We start from the raw sequence: 23,300 nt of genomic DNA, 5'->3' as shown, positions 1-23,300 counted from the left end.
CTTCTCCTCAAAGAAAATGTTGGAAATTGTTCACTGTGCTCTTGAGGGCTCTGCCCATGTTCCCAGCCTTCCTCCTGGCTTCAGGCTTTATGCAACTCTTAGCAAGCACACAAACCCTGCCTGCCAGCAGCAAATAATATTTGCTTGTATATACTGTTTATAACACCTGCAAATCATCCTGACTTCTAGGATATCCCTTCCCTGGCATCCCTGCTAGGATTGCAGGCAATATCCCAGAGCACCTTCTCATGCAGGACAGTGCAGTGGCCTCTCTTACTGCAGGGGTGCAGCTGTGGGGTGCATGCATGGATGCTGGGCTGAAAGGATATTGCATACTCCTCAGCAGCAGCTACAGGTGCTCCCTTGCCAAGCAGCAGATAGATAAGGGTGTCTTGTAGCTTTGCATAAGAGAGGGACCATTGCTGTTTTGAAGAGTAAGTGGGGTTTTTCATGTAGGGGCTTCAGAAAAGTGAGGATACCAGAGGCTTGGTACCTTGCGAAGCCACCTGTGAAGCGCAGGTGAGGAGGTTTCCAGAAAGATGCATTGCAAAGGCCTCATGGCCCCTTTGGGATCCTGTCTGGTTCCTATGGGCAAATTTACTGGGGAGAGATTCTGCAGCTTCCCCATTACCAGCACACGTGGGACATGATGTGTTGGTGTGGAGCCCCTGCTACAGCACACCTCCTTCTGTCCCCAGTAGGGACAGAGGCTGACAGTGTCATTTCCTAAACATGCTGAAATAGTGATCTCTCCCTCCCTCCCACCTATCTGAAAGAGGAAAAGAAGGTGTTTTAAAAAGTACACTTGTTAATGGTTTTAGAGGGCGTCGGTTCAATTACTTGGTTTGCTCTGCAGCTTTGTTAGAGTGGACTGCTTATAAAAAAATAAATTAAAAGAAAAACAACAACGGTTATGTCAAATCTAGAAGCAAAACATCAACTGCAGAGGCAAGTTGGGTCATACCCAGTTCCACTACAAAGAACAAGAATGTGCTCAGCTCTCAGATCACAATTGTTAGCAGACACAAGACTCTCATCTCTGTTACCTCTGTAGGCTCTTCCCTCTAGACTGTCTTTCCTTTGATGGCTGATTTTTGAAGTGTCCTGTGCTTTATTTTCTAGTGCTTTCTATTGATTTTGCTCTCTTATTCTACTCCTTCTTTCTTCTGTAGGTCTCTTCCCTCTGTTGCATCCCTCACTGATCTGAGTGGGTTTCATGGGTTACAGCATCCCTGGCCTTCAGGGAAACTGGGCTATTTATTTGTACTGAAAATCTGCAAAATGGAAGTTTATGTGTACTGAATAATATTTTGGATGAAGTGCAGTAGGCCCAGATTTCTTAGAAACAGAGTTCATGGCAGCTCATAAGCTTCAAATTCAAAGCTGGAGTTGCCCTTTCCCAAAATGTAGCAGTGTTCAGATCTGGATTTATCTCTACATCAACTGTGTAACAGTAAGCAAACAAGAAAATCAAAGCCCCTTTGCATTTAATTTTGAAGCTCTTAAATAATACTTAGGAAAAATAGAGAAGTCTGTCTCTCTGCTTTCGTGCTTTTTGTTACTTTATCTGTGAATGAGAGTATAACTTTAAGCCTAAAATCTGAAAAGAAGAATAGATTTGAGAATGATATAAGGAATTCAGTCTTCTCATAAGTATCTTTTTTGTCTACACCACTGGTTGGATTCCAGATATAATTTGGCTCTGCCTCCAGCTCAAGGGGTGTAATCCTTCCCACCTAACTTGAATTCTGGCAGTGTACATGTTTGCACATAGTTTATCCATCTAGATGCTTTTTATACTCGGCAAGTAAAATAATCTTCTCTGGGGCATGATTTGTTTTTATACGAGGCAGAACATCATGCACAGTACTTTGGAGGTGTGTCGTGCTTTGGGGTCCATTGCTTGCAGAGAAAATTTGGCTATCCAGCCTAGATGCATTCATCCATACTCTGGGTATCCAGAATCAGTTCCCACTGCATCCAAGAGGTGCTTGCAAGAACTGAGCATTGGGTATCCACTGGCAGACAGACTTGTGTTTCCTCTGCCTCATCTGCATGGGTATGTGTGAAAGAGCCTCTGCTTGTTGGTGCTGTGGTGCAGTGAGAAAAGCAAGGCTCTGCTCTGCTACAGAGCCCCAAAGCCAACATCTGTGCCCCAGTAGGCACTTGCATGTTAGCAAAGAGGGTGATGGGTGCATCTGAACTTTGGAAGGAACTCTTATTCATGCTTACCAATGACATAGCTAACTCCAAGGCTGGAGTACAGCTCACTGTGCTAGGATAAACAGTTTTGAGCCAGGAAAGCCTGGGACAGCCCCTGCTCTTGCTGCTACAGGTACACTCCTGGCAGTGCCCAAGCCAGCAAAACTGAAGCTTTCTGGAGCGAGATGGGAGGGGGTGCCTGCATAAGTTGCCTGTTGGGAGGTGGTGTGTGTGCTCGGGTGGCAGCGACACAAGTGACCAGGCACTGTGTCAAGCTCTAAGGGAGATAGGTGGTCTCTGCGCACTAACATTTGCCGTCTCTGCTGAAAATAGACAAAGGGGCAGAGGACTGTTGTTTTGAGAGTGTCTTTGTTTCCCAAGGTGACCATTTCATGGAGTTAACCCCCTGTCTCTCCAGGTCGCTACCCACAGCCAAACAAAGGCACCTACATCCCGATCCTTGTAGGTGATGTGCTGAAGCCTGGGGAGTGGGGAGCCAAGATTATCCACAAGGAGAACAATTCCATTCGCCTGTCCATCATGTCCTCTGCCACCTGCATTGTTGGGAAATTTCGCCTGTATGTTGCTATCTGGACTCCCTTTGGCATCATCCGGACTCACAGAAACTCGGCAACTGACACTTACATACTATTCAACCCGTGGTGCCAACGTAAGTATCTTGTCAGTGTCAAAGATTCACACTTTCTGCCACCAGGCTCATTGGTTTGTGGGAGGGGGTGGTCCGGGTAAGGGGAACTTGCAGCCAAGGTTGTTGGAGACCGGGCAGTTTGGATCTGGAAAGGGTACAGTTAAGTTTACATAACTCTGCCAAGAGGCAAGTCATGCAGGCGTGGGGGTAGCTCTATAGTTTTATGAGGCTAAGTCTGTTTTCACCCAGGTAAGTAGCATTTCTCATAGTAAACACACCCCAAGGCATTGCTCTGACTTCAATAAGCATCAGTGTGAGCTTTCTGCCTGCCTTTGTGTGCCTTAAAATGACAAGTCAATACAGACATGTTTTTTTCCAGAATTTGGCACGGGGCAGGATGTGGCAGTGTCCCATACTCAACTGTTGAGTTACATTGCTGGTTGCCTAAAAGCCCACAGAAACTCAGTGGGAGTTGCTGCTCCTGCACAGGTTGGATGCGCTCAGTCTGCTGCAGCATGACTGGTGGCACCTTGCTGTTACGCAAAATTTGACCTTATAACTTCCCCTTAGTGGTGACTATTTACCAGCAACCCTGTCCCCTGAAAGGAACAGAATATTTTGCGAATGAGCCTTTTCTTTTTCTTTTTATAATCCAATGAGTTAAAGAATTTATTTTTTCCTCTAATCTCCCTGGATCGCAGGTAAAATCAGCCCTTCTGCTGACAGAATTGCACTTTACCCAATGAACTCAGCACATCTTTTTAAAGAGAAAGCAAAGAGGACTGGTGAAGTTTGGCTCACCAGCCTTCTGACAGGCTGTAGCACTGTGCCTCAGCTTCTGATGCTTGTAAGGCGCCAAGTCTGCCGCATATATTGCTATATATTTAGGTCACCAGCTAACTTTAATATCCTCCTGCCATCCTTCCTTCATCCTTCAATGTTTTTACCAGAGTATTTTTATCAAATAATCCCATGCCAAACAAGGGCTGTCTTACTGTGTGACGAGTAAGTTTAGCATTATTAATGGAGCCCATTATTCAGCCGCACTACTGTCAGTATCTAGAATGATTTGTGCTGAGTTCATTACTTGCCCCTGGTCCAAGGGAATATAAGCAATGATTAGCTTATGCATTATTTAGGAAGATATATGTTAATGCTGAGTAAAGCAGAGTTAGTTAAGCGGGAACAGGAGGGAAGGGCAGGGCCTAAGGCCCCACGACACCATGAGGGACTTTTGAATGCAGCATAGAGGTAGGTGCCTTAGAGAAGCATGGTCAGAATTTATTCTGGGAGGAGAGAGAGTGGGTTACAGAAGGAGTCAAAGGTGAGTGAGCAAATGCAACCCACTGGTGACCCACTGGTGACCAAGCTGCTCAAGGTTTGTAAAGGCATCATCAGCCTGTCACAGCTCCAGCTAGGGAGGTGTGATTCTCCACACTAAAGTAAAGCATCCCTTGGTTTTAGTTCTGTTGTCCCAACAACCACTGTGTTAGCCAGCAAGGTGACTATGTAGTGGCTCAGCACCTCTTTAGAAAGGGATAAGCCCCACAGAAAAATCTTCTTATGTTTCCTCAAGTTGCCTCATGACTCGCATACAGCCAGCTAGGGTTGCATGCAGCCATAAAGTGGAGAGAATGTGATAAGGGGGGCTTCGCTGCCCCACCGTGGTGTGATGGGGACCACACAGGCTGGTTCAAGGTGCCAGGCAAGGAGTAAGAAGGGGAAAATCAATACCCCCTTCACACCTTCTTCCCCCATCTCTGTGTACCCACAGCACATGACCTTTGCTCTCTGTGCACTCCTTCCCTCATACCTAAGCTGAATGGGGCCAAAAGCCAGCAAGATGAAAACCAAAGCATGTGAGCAAACCTGTTGAGCTTAGGACATGCAGCAGCAGCTGTTGGCAAGGCTGACAGAGAAGCTCTGGTGCAAGAAAGCAAAGGAGAGTCTCTGGGCAGCAAGAGCCTGCTGTGAGGGTCACCCCCAGAGGATCATGCCTTCGTCCTCGTCCCAGCTTACATGTCCAAGTGTGCCTTCAAGTCCTGGCCCTTGCTGGATATTGTAGGATTTATTTTCTGCATATTTCATTTGGATGAAGATTTACTTTCATTTCTTGACCCTGCTTTCAATCCTAGGTAGTTTGGACTAATTGGCTCCTGTACCTGCCTTTTCCCTTTGTGTTAGAAAAGCAGGGACAATGTTTCTCCATGCTTCGTCCCCTGGCTGGGAAAGATTGTGCAGTGGAATGACAAAAGGGTATAAAACCTCAGGCAGTTAAAGTGCACAGAAAACAATAGTTTGAAAATCTCCTAGACTTGTTTGCTGGGTTAATAGCTAAGCAGAAGAGTCTGAGCGAAAAGCCTCATTAAAAAGAGAGAAGGCTGATGCCAGGAACGAATGGGGATTATTATCGCAGGGAGCAGAGTACAGGCTCCATCAGTGTCTAGCACAGCTCTCCGACTCATCATTTTAGAGAAACATCAATGTGTCTGTATGAGCTTTTCTTTAAGTCATAGGCATTTGTGCCCTTATTACTTCTTTTTTCACTGTAGTTCAGTTTTGACATATTTTCCCAGACAGGGATGCATTTTTTTTTTTCTGCTGTTTCAGAACAAGTCAGCATACTTTACCAGTCAAGCTACAGAGTAGCTTCTGTATTTTGCTTCCAAAATCATCAGAGGCTTTCATATGGTTTAATCCCCTTAGCTACATTTAAGGCTCATCACTAAGAATACGGATGCAGATGTGGGGCCTGATCCTGGAAAATGATATACATCAACCCCAAACATTTGGGAATTCAGCAAGCAGGTGGACTGAGATTTCAGATGCTCAGGTGAAAATTGCACTAGTTAATAAGCAAGGTAAAGCCTGTGAAGAGAGGCAGTATTCTCTCTTCAGCCAGCTGAGGTAGCTGGGAAAAAAAGATATGCTTTTGGGCATGCAGAGCCCTCTTCAGTTCTGAAATAGGAGATACAAAAGGTAAGTCATTAAGGATAACTTCTTGGAGTTTAACTTCACTCTTAGCAATATCAGACTACATGAAAGCAGAGAATGGCTCCTTTGATCTGTGAGCTCTTTCCAAGGAGGTGCTGAGCCCAGTGACTTTCTGCTTTTGGAACACTCAGTGCCTATCAAGAAAAGACCTTGCATGGCCTCTTGTGGCTCTCACAGGTGGAGATGCCTAGGGTATCTGAAACTTGCAGACTCCATGGGCTGAGGGTATGCATTTCATTCACCCAAGTTTTCTGCAAAGTGTTTTAGATATGATCAATTAAATATATTGCATCTTTAGTGACTCAGTTGCACATTTCTTCTGCTCATGTCCTTCAAGCGTTCTAATACAGTTTGAGGATTAGTAACATGCGGTTGACTTTGGTCTCCTCTCCTGTGTTATATGGCATCCAAATTTGGCCAAGTTAACATTTTCTGATGTTTGTAGCCATATCTTAAGTTTTACGTCTTGTATCATAGATTCCATATGACTAAAATTCACAAAGAACTTCATATCTCTGCTACATCCATGTAGGCAAGCACTGGCAGTTGCAGGGCAGCACACTGAACTTGGTTCTGAGTGAAGTGGATTTTGTAGATATCTGTTTTTAGCTCTTGAATTGCTGTGTTTGCCACAGCACTGTACTCCTCCCAGCAAGAGTCTTTCCAAGTTCCCACGATGAAGGGAGGCTGGGTGCTGAGGGCAAGCCTCCACCTCCACGCATCTGCTGTGCTGCTGTGCTCAGTGGTCACTGTGTAGGGGAAGAAATGTCATTTCCAACTCCAGCTGGTTGCTGTGCTGGGGCAGGGGTTCCCAAGGTCCCCTGGTACTGGGCAGGAGCCTCCCATGCCCATTCACTTTCCCAAAGGGACAGGGCTTCTCTGCACTTCTTACACTTTTCACAGGGAGCCCATGTTCTGTGGGATACCTCACCTGCAGACTTCATGTGAAGTGTATTTTCACCTTATCCATCTTCAAACAGAGAAGCATACAAGCTAGTTTGCTTCTTTGTATCACTGCTGGTGTCTTAGTAATTTCCCAGGATAAAAAGTGAGTAGAAAAGCCTTAAACTGCTAGAGAAAAAGAACAAACAAACCCAGCACATTTCCTTGGAATTCTTCTGTTTGTCAGATGTGAGCCTCCACTTGCACCAAATCATTAGGAGTTGTACTATGTAGAGCACGCTTAGCATCAAAGCAATCACAAATGCCTCGTATTTTCTTCTAAACAGTCTCAAGGGTAGTGAAAGCTGTCAAAAATCAAAGCAGCTGGCTTCTCTGTGAAACAGAGGCCCTTTTTACTTTATCAAAAAATACAAATATTTAAAAATAATTGACAGAGAAGTTAATCAATTTTCATCTGATTTAGCAAAGATCATGCGGTCTTGAAATAACATAAGCGTCTCAATTGATATCAACCAGATCAATATTGATATTTATAATCCCTGAAGGAAAACAACAGCTGTCAGGAAAGCATGTGCACACACTCCACTGAATACATAACTGTACAGAAGGTGTGGGTTTGCCTCCTTGAAATGCATCCTTTGTACTGTTTGTACACATGTGCTTCAATAAAACCCAAAGCTCAGGGAGTCAATACATATAATCGCTCAATCAGCAAATCAGGCAGACCCATCCTAATGAAACAGAGCCTGTGTGATCTGTAACATCTAAAACATTTTCGGTACGATGTTGTGCAAAATTTATTTAGAGATGGGAGCTGGATCTCAATAAAATCATGTGATACGTGGTTTCTGAAGTATGCAAGCCCCTGCTGGCATTAGTGACTGCAGCTTTTTTGATTCACTGTCAGGTTTTTTAACACTCTCTGTCACCTGGTAGGCTCTCAATGTAAAGTTGTGATCTGCTTTGTGCCTGGGTGCAGGCTGACTTGGTCTTAGGCAGTACCAGGCTTATAGACAACCCTTGTTATGACCCAGCCCTTAGAAGCCACATGGGTAGCACCATGCTGCTGCATGAAGTGTCTCAGACCTGCCTGCCTTAGGGAAAAGCAGATAAAACCTGCTGCTTTTCCATCTGCTCTGATTTTGATGTAGCCTGCAGAGCTTGTACAGCAGCCCTGTCGAAAGTATAATGGCAAGCACTGATCTCCTCGAATACATAAAAACCTTCCTACATTTAACACCTGCTTCCATATCATTCCTTGCACACCAATGTAAAGGTCACAACGTTATGTATCTACATGTAATCCCTTCTGTATGTATAGAAACATGGATATAAATATATCTTCAGATAAAATAAAAATTCCAACAGCGTCAGGTGTACAGACTGGCAAAACCCTTCACTTAGCTGAAGTCAGTGTGAGTTTTGTCACTGATTTTTCAGAAGGCTCAGATTTTAGTGATTTTCAGCTGAATTGCAGTTTTATGGCAAGTGGAGAAGATTTAGATGAGGTTTTGAAGGAATTACAAATCTGATTTGCATTTCAGCAAAATATAACAAATCAGTAGGCTTTTAAAAGTGAAATGATCATATAGTAATTTGTAGTGAGATCCTGAAGAAATCTACTATGGCAGTGGTCAGTGCATTTGCATGTATCATGCTATTGCAGGTTATTGCTTCCCTTTAACTTGCTATCTGGTGCAACATTACTGAATTCCTCTAATTAATTAATTCCCAGACCATTAAATGTTAAGTGGTATCTCTTAGTCACAAAATACTAGCACTGGCACAGGAAAGAAATCCTCAACTGTTCCAGCACCACAGAATCCCTATAACTCACCTACCTGTGAGTTTCATGTAATTCACGTAAATTCAATAATTTATGTATGTTAATAACGGGTTATTTAAGGATGTGAATACTCTTTGCAGGATGAGGTTCCACACATACACTTTGGAATGATGTAAGACTAATCCAGGATGTACACTTTGTTTATGTTTTAATGAAGACCTCTTCCAATTGCTTCCAGTTTTCACTTGCACATTCAGATTTCTCCTCATACTGGCTGGTCAGTCAAGTTACATGGGGGAGGCACACCGCAGTCAATATCTTATGTAAGGAAAAAGTAATCACACCCTTCTGTTAATACGCTATAAAAACTATACTCCAATTTTTGTAATGCACTACAGATTTTTCTTTAGATCTCTTGACTTGAACTGTTTTCCATTAACATTAATAGGTTTGAAATTGTTCTTTGATCTGTTTGCACAGATGCAGAAATGCATTACGGTGCTCGAACTTTTAAATTAGTGGTACACAGTAATCTCAGAATTCTTGATGTGACATTTTAATCATACTTTGCAGATCTCGAGAAAACAGGCAAGAGTTGTCAGCAATTTTGCATCTCGCATGCTTTTAAGTTGTATTATCCTATTTATAACTGGGGTCACTATCTCCTTATATTTGTACTCTGTTGAAGCAAGTGATGCTTTGTTTGATGGACGATGGGCACTTCTCATCAAATATGACTGCATTATATGCTAAGATTTTTTATCTGCCCTATATAGAAACTAAGTGGCTGTGTTAATGTTTGTTTTGCATAAATTGATGCAGAGGATGCCGTGTATCTGGATGACGAGAAGGAAAGGGAAGAATATGTCCTGAATGATGTTGGTATTGTTTTCCATGGAGACATTGACGAAATAAAATTAAGAAGCTGGAGTTACGGTCAGGTGAGCTATTTAGACCTTCTCTGGCTGCTCCCAATAGGACAGCAAATGAATTTAATTGACACCAGACAGTGGCAGAGACTGTGGGCTCTTGATCTGTTGTGCATTATTGGTCTCTACTTTAGAAACACAAGAGGCATAAATTTAAAATTGTATGAAGCAGGTGTATACCTAATTCAAAAAAGCAACATTATAATAGCTAATATTTAAAGGTCTTGTTTTAGGAACACATTTCAGATACTAAGAGGCTGCCTGTTGAAAGTTACAATCATTAACTGAGACTTTTACTACACAGCAGCATTTCTGCTGCTACATTACTGCTACTTCAAGATCAAACTGATTTGGTAAAAGAGGAGATTTTTTAGTTATTTATTTAGCAAGAGATTGCATTCCTTTTTGACTCTTCCTTTCAGTTCTAGCAACTTGGTGGAAGTAATTCTCATCTTCTTGGGGGTCAGCTTTTCGTATGTTTCCTATTTTCTGGGTTTGATCTCAGAGTTTTAAATTTCCTCACCACACTGACAAGTGCAGAACTTCTCCCTTTGCTGCCTTTGAGAAGCACAGCCCTGGCTGGCTGGTGTGCAGTGTTGATGTCCCTTCAATAACATCAACCCCTTATTGCTTCCCTGTTCTACCTCAATCTATTTGTAATCACTAGTCAGCCTGAAAATCCCTGCGGGATGAAAGAGTTAAGTTGTTGTGTGAGAAAAGGAAAAAAGCATTCAACAGCAACATCAAAATTAGCAAAACTAACCCTAACTGTCACTCAAGGGGACTCCAACAGACAGTTACTGGACATGGCTCCCCTCACGTCCTGTTTTTTCACAACAGCAAAATTAAGAAAGTATTGAAGTACTTCCTTCATGCCACTGACGGATCCATTCAGTTTTTGCTGCCCCTCCCTGGTGCAGCCTGGAAGAAAGGAACCTTCTTGCTTTGCTTTCTGCCCCTCAGCTGAAGACTGCCTCAAAGCTTTAGCTGGATGGGTTGACAGTGTGCTTGCCCTAGAGAGCTCTTTGAAGTTACATCTCTTGTTTCCTTGATTAAGCGTTTCATCTTTTTTTAATTTTTTTATTTTTTCCTGCCGAAGCGCTGCCTTAGGAAGCTTCTATCTTTTCACCTTTCCTTTGGTTGTCTCAGCACCATTGTTTGTAGGATCCAAGAGTGATCCTGTCTGAGCTAAAAATAATCCTTAAATAAAGTAAGGGGGAGGCAATTCCACAAGCGGAGGGTGCTTCTGAGAGAGATATGTGGAACCAGATCCCGAGGCCAAAGCTGGGTGTGCATTTAAGTTGACCAAAAATGCCCCCTCCTGGCCCTTCCTTCCCCCTGCAAGTGTTTGTGCAGCCATGCAATGAATCAGACTGGAAAGCTGATCTAGCTGAACAAGCAGCTCCTTTATTTCCTTTTTTTTTTTTTTTTCCTTGGGTTATTTTTCAGGCTTGCTCTGTTCCTAGATGTGGGATTCACTCTGTTACATATGTAGGGGAGGGAGAAAGGGGAATGAGTGGCTGGAGATGGAAGCCAGCTTCAACCGACTGCTAGATTTATGTCCTAAGATGCTGAATTTATGGCCTATAGTGGTTTGGCCTGAGGTGCTTATATTCTGCAAATCTGGCACCTTCCTGACACAAACACCAGCCTCCCTTGAGAAACTGCATTATTTATTTGATTTTGCTAGGAGGCAGCTCTGTCTGGGAGGTTAGGGCTGTTCCATATCCCTTTGTCATGTGCTTTCCTTCCACTGTTGAACTGGAACTGGAGAGCTTGACTTCCACCCTGTGTTGTGCTGCACCTTTTGTTATCCCAGGCCCACGTGAAAGCTGAGTGTGGCAGGTGAATCAAAGGGGGCCGAGCCAAGGGTTTTCCTGGAGTCCATCATTTTTTATAAAGGAGTAACAGACATCTTCAAGTTGAAAGCAATGGAGAAATATTCTCCTGGCTCAGTGAGATGGAGGATATGATGTTCCTGATCTTACCCTACCAGTTCCCCACCATTAAATACGTGTGCCTTCCTCATTTTCAGCAACCCTGGATGTTAAGACTAAGAGCATAGCTCTGAGTGAGTAAAAGTACTAGCAGTGAGTCCTATATTACGGATATACCCTACATATATGCATTTTGTATATATGATATATGGCCCTGTACAACAGTCTTAGTAAAAAGCGTATGGCCCCATACAGTCATAGAGGTGTAAGGTATATGGTCTTATACAAAACTACAGATAGAATTGTGCATAGTAAAGTAAGATTCTTAGCCTAAAAAAAAATTGCTTTGAACACTGACAGCTGAAAGCTTTAACTCCAGTTGTAAATCAAAAAGGACCTTGCAGTTCAAAACTGGGTTGCTAGTGGGAGATAATTCTCCCAGCTGCTGTCTTTAATGAGCAACATCAACTTCAGAGGAGGAAAGGCAAGAAAAATGGACCCAGGAAGGAAAAAACAACAGACCAGTTGAAACATGGCTGTAATGAATGAGGATGGAAGTGTTCCTTGTAACATGACTGTGATTCCTTTCTTCTAAGAATGTGCAAATTGCCAGTCACTAAGAAAAGCCCAAAGGGGATTCAGGACAAATTTGGCTTTTGAAGAAATCTAGGCACATAGGAACTCTCTAGTTGAGAAATGTTGGAAGTTGGATGCTATATTGATCTTTTAACACAGTTAAAACACAGTGAGAAAAGTAAAATAAAACAGGTGGGCATTGTGTTGTCATTGCCATCTTGAGCTGGCTCATGTCCACATGTTGAGCCACATCAGCATTGTAGCCCATAGAGTAAATGTAATTTTATGTCATGTGCATTTGGTAAGATCAAGCCACAAGCAACTGTGGGAAATATGGACTTAATTCAGCCAGTGCAAAAGGTGATGCAGCCCTCTTACTTGGACTTAAATGGTTTTAAAGGTTGTGTCTTACAAGCCAGTTAGCATGAAAAGAGAGGGCCTGCTGAAGACCAGTCTCACTAAATGCAATGCTTTATAACGCAATGTAAATCTGTGTGTAGGCAGAGCCTCTTTGCCCGTGTGTTTTCCTACCTCTTGTCTTCCTTCTGCAGTCTTCTCCAGGTGGCTCTGCCAAACTTTGTTTGCCCTGAATTTGGTTTATTCCCATTGCTGCTTGTGTAAGCAGACATGTGCCCATGCCGAGCTCAAGTTTGCTGATCTGTTCTGGCTGCTTACCGCTGCTCTGGTTCCTCTGACATTTCAGGGGTATTCAGCCTTACAAGTGTTATATTTCTGTTCTGCTTCCCTCTAGATAGCATCTTCATGCCAAGATTGAGAGCAGGAGACTGATTTAGTTTGATTTAGTGCTTTTAAATCACTGGACAGTGAAGGATGGTGAAACTGGCTTTAGCCCATGTTGTGGTACTCTGCATGCTACACTGATGCAATATAATGTAATGGAGCATGTATATTACTGTAAGGCAACTTTACAGCTTGTCCCGTGCCCCTCCCCCTGTTAATGCAGTTATTTCACAGTCATTTATATAACTTTATAAATGCCAAGGTGGAAGGTAACAACTCTGTTAGCAATTCCTTTCCTCTTTAGTCTTTGGGTATATGCTGGCAAGATTGACAGTGTCTCATAAACTGTATATGAGAGAGATTTAATTTGCAAGCTAAACTTCTTATTGATTTAACTCAGCTCTTAGGCACTGCTGATGACTTGAAGAGCAGAAAGCCCTTTTTGATCCTGGTGGAAGTGATAAATCATTGGACCAGGACAGAAGAAAAATGAATTTGAAGCAGGAAGGACCACTGTGAGGGCTCAGCATTTACGCTGGGAGGATTCTCCTTGGGAAGGAGGGTCTCCATAGCACAGCTATTCACCTGACTATTTACAGCACATACCACTGGAGCAGAATGGAGAGCCTACTATGTAATCATTCAGCCTCCCAGGAATGATACAATATTAGGAGTAGGTCCCTGGCAACCACTGCCCCCCTGTTTCCTTGCTTGCCTGAACACCATGAATTCAGTTTTGCTCACTAAGACTACCAAGTGCTATTTAGCAGCAAACGTTGCTCCAGACAAAGCAACTCAGTGATAGTGTGCATAGCAAAGTCCAGGAGCAGGATGAGGAGGCAGGTGTGCTGCCTTGGAGGATTTTTGCTGAAAAGGATCCATACTGCGGCAGTTTGTAGAACAATGAGAGAGAGGTAGGCAAAAAAAGAAGAGGACTTCTCTTGGGCAGGAGATGGCTGAGAGTGATTAAGGTGCTTCTTCCTTCACACAGAGGCATAGAGATGCCCCTGTTTTAGTTTAGTTTTGTTTTGTTTTTGTTTTGTTTTGTTTTTTGCTTATGCCAGAGCTCAGCTGCTGAGCTGCTGTCTATAAGAGAGAGGCCAAAGGGTGCATGGGCTCTCCAGGATGGCACCCCCATCCATCCCATCTTTTCTGCAGCACTGACAGCAGTCTTATTTCTTCCGGGCTTTCTTTTCAGCTCTCTGGCCTCATGCTTCCTCCTCCTCTGCCTCTCCCAGGGTTTCCAAGGCAGCAGCTTGGCCTGGGCATTTGATTGCTTTTGGCAGGAGGCACAACTCAGATCACCCTCATCTTCTGAGGAACCTTAAGCCAAGCTGGAGACAGTTGCAGTTATAGTTGCAGCTCAGCCCAAGAGCAAAAATCCTGTTTGCATGAACCACATCCCTAAGGATGCAAACGTAGAACATAAAGCCAAACATGGCAAGGGGACGAGCTGAGTGGAGTTTCTCTTACAGCCTTGAATGCTAATATAATATTGTGTTTTCAGTGAATCTGGAAGACTTTTTTTTTTTTTTAATAATGTATGTTTCCCTGTCCCCTACCATTTTCTGGGGGACAGAGGTATTTTCCTTTGCTATGCAGTTTCTCCTAAGAAAAATGAAATATATCACAGGGCAAGTTCTGTGAAAAATGGTTTCTGGTCTCTTTAGGCACCTCTGCCCTCAATTCATTCCCATGCTTGTTCATGCTGGATCGAAGAAACTGTACCTTTCTACTCTATTTTTGAAGAAGACTACTTTAGGTCACTTGGTATTTTTGATATCTAAGTTCCATAGACCGGGATTAATCAATGTAATCAGCTTTTGGCTTGATAATTTTAAACATATTTAGTATCTTAGTTTAAAATTTAAGTGTTTTCAAATTAACTTTGGCAAACAGTTTATTGGTCAGCTTCTCAGCATTGTACTGGCTATGTCAGAGAAGTCCTGAAATTAACAGGTCTGGAATCTGTGAAGGACATGGAGTCCTTAGCAAGCAGACTAGCTTCTTGTAGTTATTATAATAATACCTTGCTATTATATACTTGTTAGCACTTAAAATTTTATGTCCTGTCAGAAAGGCTATGTTGTCATTTTAACCTTCTAGAAACCAGACTGAGATTGAATTGAAAATGGCACACTCTTTTCCCTTAAAGCATCTCACATTTTTTGCTGTACATGGACAATTATTCCAGAAGAAAACTTGTATTTTTAAACACAGAACTTTGACCTGACCAGATAATTTTGAAACTGATCAGCTATTATAATAATGAAAAATAGCCTTGTGTTGGCTTTCCAGAATAAAAGTGACTCAACTTTTCCTCTGTTTCTCTTTATCTTTCCTTTCATCTAGTTTGAAGAAAACATTCTGGATGCATGCCTTTTCCTGATGGACAAGGCAGAACTGGAGCTGTCTGGGCGTGGAAACCCAATCAAAATCTGCCGTGTTGCTTCTGCAGTGGTATGCAATAGATGCCCAAGAAGTGTCAGAAGTGACTCTTTAATCAAAGCCAGGCTGGTTTAACTGGCCCTTGTGCCCTCATGTACTCACTCTGACAGGTGTCAGATCAATCCTCCATCCTGACCTCTGGGTCTGGCATTTTATTTCACTCCACTAAAGGTGAAATATTTATGTCAGTTCATTGTCTTTTTCCTGAGAGTGGTACCTCGCTGGAGAGAAAGCCACTTTTAGGCATTGCACTTTCAGGCATGCTAGCATTTCTTGTGGCACTGCACTCATTTTCTGGTAGCTGAAATAACTGAGAAAGGTATTTCTTCCGTGGATGGTGAGGCAGCATACTGGATAGAATTTGAGATGAGGAATTGAGAGACTTTATATGGACTCCAACACTATCTGCAGTGGTGGGTGTCTCAACTCAACCAGGATGTGAAAAGCAAAGGCTGAGTTTTTGCCTCTGCCTTCTGGAGGTCTGAACTGATGCCTTCTGCTTCCCAGAATAATAAGCTGGTAACTGAGCCAGTATTGTTAGATGTTCTCCCAGGCCAGCTGCTAAAGTAGTGTCTCCACAAAACATGGTCACTGAAGATGAATGATCCTTTAACCCACTTATTACAGCATTTTGCAATATGAATTGAAATGGGATGTCCACCCTCTCAGTTAATGCCACATCCTGATTTTTGCATAACACAAAGTTAAGTAGAATAGCTTCAGCAAGAAAGATTGAGAGCACCGTCACTTCTCTTTGTCTTTTAGCCTGGTTATTTCTTTCACGATAGATACTAGAAATGTAGTTTCAGGCCTCTTGAGACAGAAGTAAGAATGGATTAATGCAACCTGGATTGCTGCATTAACCACTGGGCTAGTAGATGCAAAAGGTCCATTATGCAGAGACCCTGGAAGTCCTCTGGGCAGAAGACCACAATGTTTATGAACCCAAAGGGGTCTTCAATACTACTTAGGTTTTGAGCTACTCAGCCACTTTAAGTAGGTGGAGAAGTTTCCTATTGGAATTCCAGGAGTAAGTGGAGTTCAGGTATCTGCAGGATTAGGCTATAGCTGGTGGGAGTTTTGGCCATCTGAATTCTGGACCTCAGTAAGAAGTGGCTAAGAGGTGCTGAAGTCCCACCTGTGTTCCTTACCCTCATTCTTGCTCAAGATGTGGCATTTTAGAGCTGAGCTTATCTAGGGACGTGCCCCCATGCTGGGATCCTTCTGAGGCTTGCTGAAGTTGCAGAGCAAGCAGAGTTACCCCTTTCTTCCTCTCTTTGCAGCCAGAAGAGAGCCTAAAGATCAAAACACTGTCCTGTCCTTGAAGTGCCTCTTTTCCTGGCATGTTTCCCACAACACTGAGATGGGCACAACCCCTTAACCCTTTGGTTATGACTCTGAATACTTATATTCATTCAGTTCTAAGGTTCACAGGAAGTCGATTTTCTAATTATAAAACAGTAGTTAATCCAGCCAAAAGCTTTTAAATGAGAATTGTGATTTATTTGGCTGGCATGTAGCTGTTCCACATTAACATAATTAAAAGGTACAGAGCAAATGAGCTTTTTGCACAGCTTCAACTGGTTTGGTTTAAATTGCAGCTAGGAAATGTATTGCTCGTTAATGTCTATCAGTATAGCCATTAGTCAGCAGAACTCCACACTTTTGTGTAATCTTACCAACAGAAAACCTACACAGCAAATTCCTTCTTGTTTTCATGTGTGCTGGACCGAAGGAATTAGTTTCCACTCTAAAAATAACAGTGGACTGATTCTCCTCCCAATCCACTGTGAGTTGGAAGTGATTTTATTAAAATACCTGGGCTGATGTGGACAGAAAAACAGATGATTTTAGGAAAGAATCCAGCTTGATATTTCTGAGGCTTCTTTAGCAGTTTGTAACTGATTGTGTTACTAAAAATACATAGCAGTGAGCATGTTTAATGTTAATAAAACTTACTAAATTAGCAACATGGATACTCGTTGTGGTGATTTAATTTCACTGTGACTTTTAAGTGTCTGACCTTGATTCAAAATTGTTTGGTGATGGAGAATCTACCACAGCCCTTAGCAAGATTGTTCTGTTCATTTCCTACCTTCATAATTAAACATTTCTGTCTTATTTCTAGACTAAACTCAGCTATATTCAGTCTCTCACATCCTATCTTTAGACAAAGCTGGTGGTTTAAAGAGCTCTTTATTGTTCAGTATCTGTCGTCCCTAACATTCATTTTCTCTATCTTTAGATCAATTCCAGGGATGATAATGGTGTTATTGCTGGATCCTGGGACAATACCTACACTTACGGGGTTGCACCTTCCGCCTGGACAGGAAGTGTGGACATCCTCTTGGAATATTACAGTTCTAAGCAGCCAGTGCGATATGGCCAGTGCTGGGTCTTTGCTGGTGTCTTCAACACATGTAAGTATCAGTGAGAAAAGCTGCACACTGCTATGCAATTCTTACATAGCAGCATGAGCTTTTAGGTTAAACTAGCTAAAATACTTTGTGGCTCTGTGATGTGCAGGAGTAAATAATAGAGATACTTGAAAATACATGGCTAAGATAGACGCACTTTACATAAATACCTGGCATTTCCTTCAGTTTGGCTGCACTTTCACAATGATATATTAACTATTTACTTGTACAGTAAAATGTATTCATTGAGTCACAGAGGGTAAGTTTGGGAGAGAGAAAGGTCGTCTTTTGGCATGCTCCCCATTTATGTTAGGAAATCAGAGATGAACAGAGAGGCTTGTTATCTAAATCTGCAGCATGAAGCTATTACCTGGTATGGGGTATGTTATGGCATATCTACTTCAGAAGGGTTAAAAACTTACTTGTCAAGAACTGTTCCTAGTAAGACAGGTGCAGTGTCATAGCACCTATTTACTGAGCACGATTAATACTTTCTATGGAATTTGTAAGCCAGAGTTATCAGGAAAATGTTGTCCTGGTTTATGAATTGTCTAGCGTTACAAGGTTAAGTCTTAACACACTTGCTCAAACTAGAGCAAGCCTTTTCCAATGTTTCAGCAAAAGAGACATTTCAGATTTGAAAACCATGTAGGGAAAGCATTGGTGGAGTGGTCCCTTTTTTTTTTTTTCTGTCTAGCACTTGCTAACAGCATCATCCCAAGTGAAAACTCCTAAAACACTGGAACACATTGGAGTGTAATAGTGGTCAAGAAAGATGCTGGTAGTGTAAAAGATGCACTTTATGTGGATAATTGGGACCAGACATTGGAAACAATGCTTGCGTCAAGCGTCCTTTGCCAATATAGAGCCAGTCACATAGTTCTTGTGCTCATGGCACCAGCCAGTAGAAGTTGAAGAGAAACTAAAAGTGAGAGTCCGGCTTAAGCCTGGAGGATCTCCCCTACAGGCACCTACAGCTCATGCATATAAGTATCAAACTGGAGTAGGGACCAGATCAGCCTAGGACCAGGGGGACACAATGGGTATTTTTGCAGGCTTGGGCTCTACTTTGCATCAAGTACTTTTCAGCTACAGCTGAAGATCTAAGCTTTGCTTCTTGTATTTAAGATGTGAAGAGGAAATTGCAGAAAAACTCTCCATGAAACCTTTCCCCTTTTCATCTCTCTCAACATTGCCACATGTTGCTAACCCCAGGAGTAGCATTGTACTTTTCTTTACATTATTCTTCTAACAAAAATGAAAGATGTTAATGACCCATCTTTTGCAGCAAATGTGAAAATTACATAATTAACATGTTACAAGACTGGCTCTTCACCCTCAAGCAGCCCTGAGTGTCTCTGTGTTTTCATTTTATTTTTACCTGTCCCTCATGCGTGTATTTCATTCAGTGCATAATTTTCCTCCAGTCTGGTTAACAGAATTTCATAACTCAGTTACCTTGGGTAGTTCAAGAGCTTTTCAAAACAGTAAGGACCTCAGAAATAAAGCTCTGTTCCAACAACCCAGCCTTCTGCTGGCACACGCTTCTTACAGCTATAGGAGAATTTCAAGTTTCAGGTTTCTCTGCTTTTCTTTCATATATCTAGAGAGGTTCATGCTTTATTTTGGGGAGGCTCTGGCAGGTGCTCTATCCTTTGACACATGAAATAATTCATTTTATTTCTGGTGCCATGGGAAAGTCAGCAATCATGCACATCCACAGAACCTGAGAGATGTCTACTTCCTTTATTGCCTGAGGTCATACGGTCTGCCCTTGATACTCCTGAGTCTCTGCACAACACAATGAGTTCAGAAAAGGCCCTTACAAATGTTTCTTATAGATGCAGTTCATCATAGTGACTTCCACAGGCTACTTTCTCTTCTCTGCCAGTGCCTCTTCTGGCTTTTTTCTAGATCACAAACACACGTATGGGTTCTCAGACTTTCTCCCTGCACTGGTCGTGAATCACTGCTTCACAGTATTTGCTTGTAGGCCACTGTGAAACTGGGGCAATGCCACAGAGGCCTGGAGCCTACTGTATTAAATGAAGAGGCATATCTATCTGGGGCAAAATTAGGATCAGTCTGCTGGCTAATTTAGTCAAGTCAGAGATCTGGGATTTGTACTGTAAGGCTTGTAGATGTATAAAGTTTGGTGAGCGTTATGAAATTAAAACAATGTCCAGTGGCTCGTCTGATATATAGCCATTTACATGTCCAGCTACTGAACACTCCACAGAGAGGACAGCAAAGGCTTGAACAAGCATGTTGAACTTAAAGTATTGTTCCAAGTTGTGTTTTAAGTCATTCTCAGCTGCCAGTGTTTTATCGTTGTGATCAGTCCAGCTTTCCAAGGTTACTATATCTTACACTCTGGATAGTCTTCTGTTAAAAATGCTAAAACATTCTGAAAAATGGTCATTAATCTTGAAATTGTCAGACGAATTATTTTCAGTGAGCCCTGATGGCTCATGTGGTGGAAGCCTGGGAGGACACTTGAATTAAGTTTAATCAATAGGTACATATGGTATTGGATGCATCCAGGTAATTTGTCATCCAGTAACTTGAAATGAATGTGCAGTGCTGCTCTGTATGGAGAGTCACGGTAGTGACACTAATGAATATACAAAACCAAGCAGTAGCAGAAAGGGTTGTTCAACACTGCATCATTGGAAATATTTTAAAATAAGATTTTCAACCTAAATGTTTTCCTTTTGAAAAAACAAACAAACAAACAAAACCCACCTCTGTTTTCTGCAGAACCATGTTGGCTCCTAAATCAGAAAACAAGTTTCTTGGCTGATCAAGGTGGAGGTGCTCTGCAGGACGAGTTCAGTCACATTCTGATATCCAGTTGAAGGGAGAGAAGTTTTTAGTTTCTCATTATCCTGCCCCTTTTGCTCCCACTTAAAACAAAATCCAGGTGGGTGTTTCACTGTGGCTCTTGTTGCCCTGGCAGGCTAGGACACAAGACCAACCCTGCTTGCTTGATCTCTCCTGATGAGGGCACAAGGCTGCTGATCAGACACCCTGACTGCTGTTTCTGGTTTTGCTAAAGCAAAACAAAAGTTTCTCCCATTTAGCACTTCAGTCTCCTTCCTCTTACTCATTTCAATGCTGTTGTGTTACTGAGAGGTTGAGGAATATTTAATGACTCCCACCAGAGGACCCTGCTCTCTGCTGAAGATCCAAACCCCCCCAATGAATCAAGCATTTGGTTTATAAAAGGGTGTACTGCAGGGCACAGAGATAATCCAAAGAGCCAGCCCCAGAAAAGGGGCCCTCAGCCCCCCAATCCTACTTCTTCTTCCATGTGAGGGCATCTTCCAGGCTGCTCCCAACACAGCTGCCTTTGGCTACACGTGGGCCACTCCATCACAGAGGCTTGCTGAGGTCACAGTGGCCACCACTGCCCCGCCTTTGCCCCAGGCCCTATAAAACAGGACCCCTGCAGCTGGCCCAACACTTGCTTAGCTACTGGGTCCTCTGAGAGTTAGCGTATGGGGCAGGAAGAAGGCTAGAAGGAGTAAGATGAGCGGCAGCCCTCCTCAGTGTGAGGACAGCGATGCAGTCCGAGGAAGCACTGAGAAGGAAGGCAGCTAACGAGAAGTGTCATGGGCAGAGGGAAAGCGCCTGCGGCACAAAAGACACCAGTGCCCGAGGGACCTGTGGCACCCAGCCCACAGACACATATAAGCGATATCATTGGCACCGCAGCGACGCAGGGAACAGGCTGGCCCCTCAAACACACAGCGGCAGGGGGCCTGGGCCTAACCATTGGTGCAGTGGTGGTGTGGAGCGAAGGCAGGAGTGTCAGGCAGACAGCCATGGGGAGCAGAGGTGTGCCTATCGTCTGGAACGCAGCATGGGACCCAGCTATGGCCATAAAACAGATGGCAGTGTTGAATCCATGCATGGAAAAGAACTGGACAGTGGCATGGGACATAAACGAGGAACTGGATGACCCCCTGGTTTGGCATCCTGGCCTGAAAACATTCCAGATGGAAGGCATCCCCTTTGGGCAGTCCTGGGCAAGGACTGGCTTGTCCTTCTGCCAAACACCACGGAGCCCATGGAGCTGGGTCCACAAGAAGAGGTGGAGGAACCGATGGAAGTGGATCCACCTCTGCCAGATCAGACCTGGGACTACCACAGAATGTCTTTGCTCTGTGCCATCAGAGCACACCAACCTCATCGCAGCAGGGGCCGGCAAGCTCCCTACTCGTTGTCACTCAGGCTCCATCCCAAGCATTAGCTTGGAGCCAGCAAACACCACGGACATCCTGCAGGCTCACCTGCAAAATGTCCCGGCAATAAAGAACTCTGTTGCCGATTCTCAGGGGTTGCATGAGTGCTTCTTTCCCATCCCCTAGCCCTTGTGCAAGAGGTGGCATCCCTTCTGCACAGAGCCTTGAGGAAGAGCACAAGAGAGGACCCAGCTCCCTTCGGGCTGCTGCGTTGGGGTGACAGGAGGAGTCCCCAAGGGCCACCATGCACCTTTAACATTTGTGAAAATAGACTGGGGGGTGAAAATAGTAGTGTGTAAACAATTATAGGTGGCTAATTTCTTATATTAGGAGTGAGTTTCTATATCTGAGTAATTTGTAACGACAGACATGGAGAAGGCTGAGGCACTCAGCAACTTCTTTGCCTCCGTCTGCCCTGGTATATGGGCTTCCCAAGTCTTTCATTTCCCTGAACCTGTATGTGGATGAAGGCTGGGGGATCAAAGTCCCACCCACTGTAAATGAAGAGCAGGCTCAAGACCACCTGATGAATCTAAACAGGTACAGGTCTATGGGTCCTGATGACATGAATCCTAGGGTCCTGAGGGAACTGGCTGATGGAGTTGCCAAGCCTCTCTCCATCATAGTTGAAAAGTCCTGGCATTCAGGCGATGTCCCTAGTGAGTGGAAAAATGGAAACGTCATGCCCCTACTCTTCAACGATTAAAACAAAGAATTGAACAAAGAGCACTCTCTTCAACAATTAAAACAATTAGGAGACATTTCTTCTCAGAAGAGTGGTCAGGCATTGGGATGGGTTGCCCAGGGAGGTGGTGGAGTCACTGTCCTTGGGGGTGTTCAAGGAAAGGTTGGATCTGGTGCGTAGGGACATGGTTCAGTGGTTGACATTGGTGGTAGGGGGATGGTTGGATCAGATGATCTTTAAGGTCTTTTCCAACCTTAATTTTTCTATGATTCTATGGTTCTAACTTTTTTTGGATGAAAATCATCTTTCATCTGAACAAGTTGAGATGATATGTCACCCTGCAGCCCCACTTTCTCCTTGAGGCTGTGCCCCATGTCTGTTCCTATCAGCCAGGGTGCACCACAAACCAGAATTCTAATGATGTACTGCCGTACTTCAGATATAGCCATAGCTTTTCCACATACCCTGTGGGAAAGGAATTCGCAGGTGGCTTTGCGCTGTTTCACATGTCCCTGAATTAGAGATAATGAGGAAACAAGCGGTAGAAACAAAAACTTGAGCAAGGTCGAGATAAAGTAAATTGGCTACAGTGTTAAAGATGAGCTTTGGGCAGTGGCCAATTGCTGGCTGGCTCGAGGCGCGTGTCTGAGGGTCTCTAACCAATTGTATGACAGATTTGGGCGCGTGGACAGCACATGGGGCTATTGGGAAAGTATATGTAGTTGTGAAAAGTGGCAATAAATGTCTCCTGTTCAAGAGCCATCAGGAGTCCGTGTCTTTCATTCC

At 43.4% G+C, this 23,300-nt stretch overlaps 1 protein-coding gene across 4 annotated transcripts in view; it reads left to right on the top strand.

Annotated features, from left to right (window-relative positions):
- F13A1 (coagulation factor XIII A chain) overlaps positions 1–23,300 on the top strand; it is a 102,357-nt gene that overhangs the window by 55,613 nt on the left and 23,444 nt on the right. For all 4 annotated transcript variants that reach the window (XM_083826173.1, XM_083826172.1, XM_083826174.1 and 1 more), the window contains 4 exons: positions 2,621–2,872; positions 9,357–9,475; positions 15,070–15,177; positions 17,411–17,585. In XM_083826173.1, coding sequence (XP_083682299.1) covers positions 2,621–2,872; positions 9,357–9,475; positions 15,070–15,177; positions 17,411–17,585 — 654 coding nt within the window. The remainder of the gene's footprint in view (positions 1–2,620; positions 2,873–9,356; positions 9,476–15,069; positions 15,178–17,410; positions 17,586–23,300) is intronic.

This window comes from Anser anser (assembly GCF_964211835.1).
Source record: "Anser anser genome assembly, chromosome: 2".
In the NCBI taxonomy this organism is placed as follows: Eukaryota; Metazoa; Chordata; class Aves; order Anseriformes; family Anatidae; genus Anser; species Anser anser.
The sequence above is the reverse complement of the archived record's forward strand: the minus strand, read 5'-3'. Positions and strand labels throughout refer to the sequence as shown.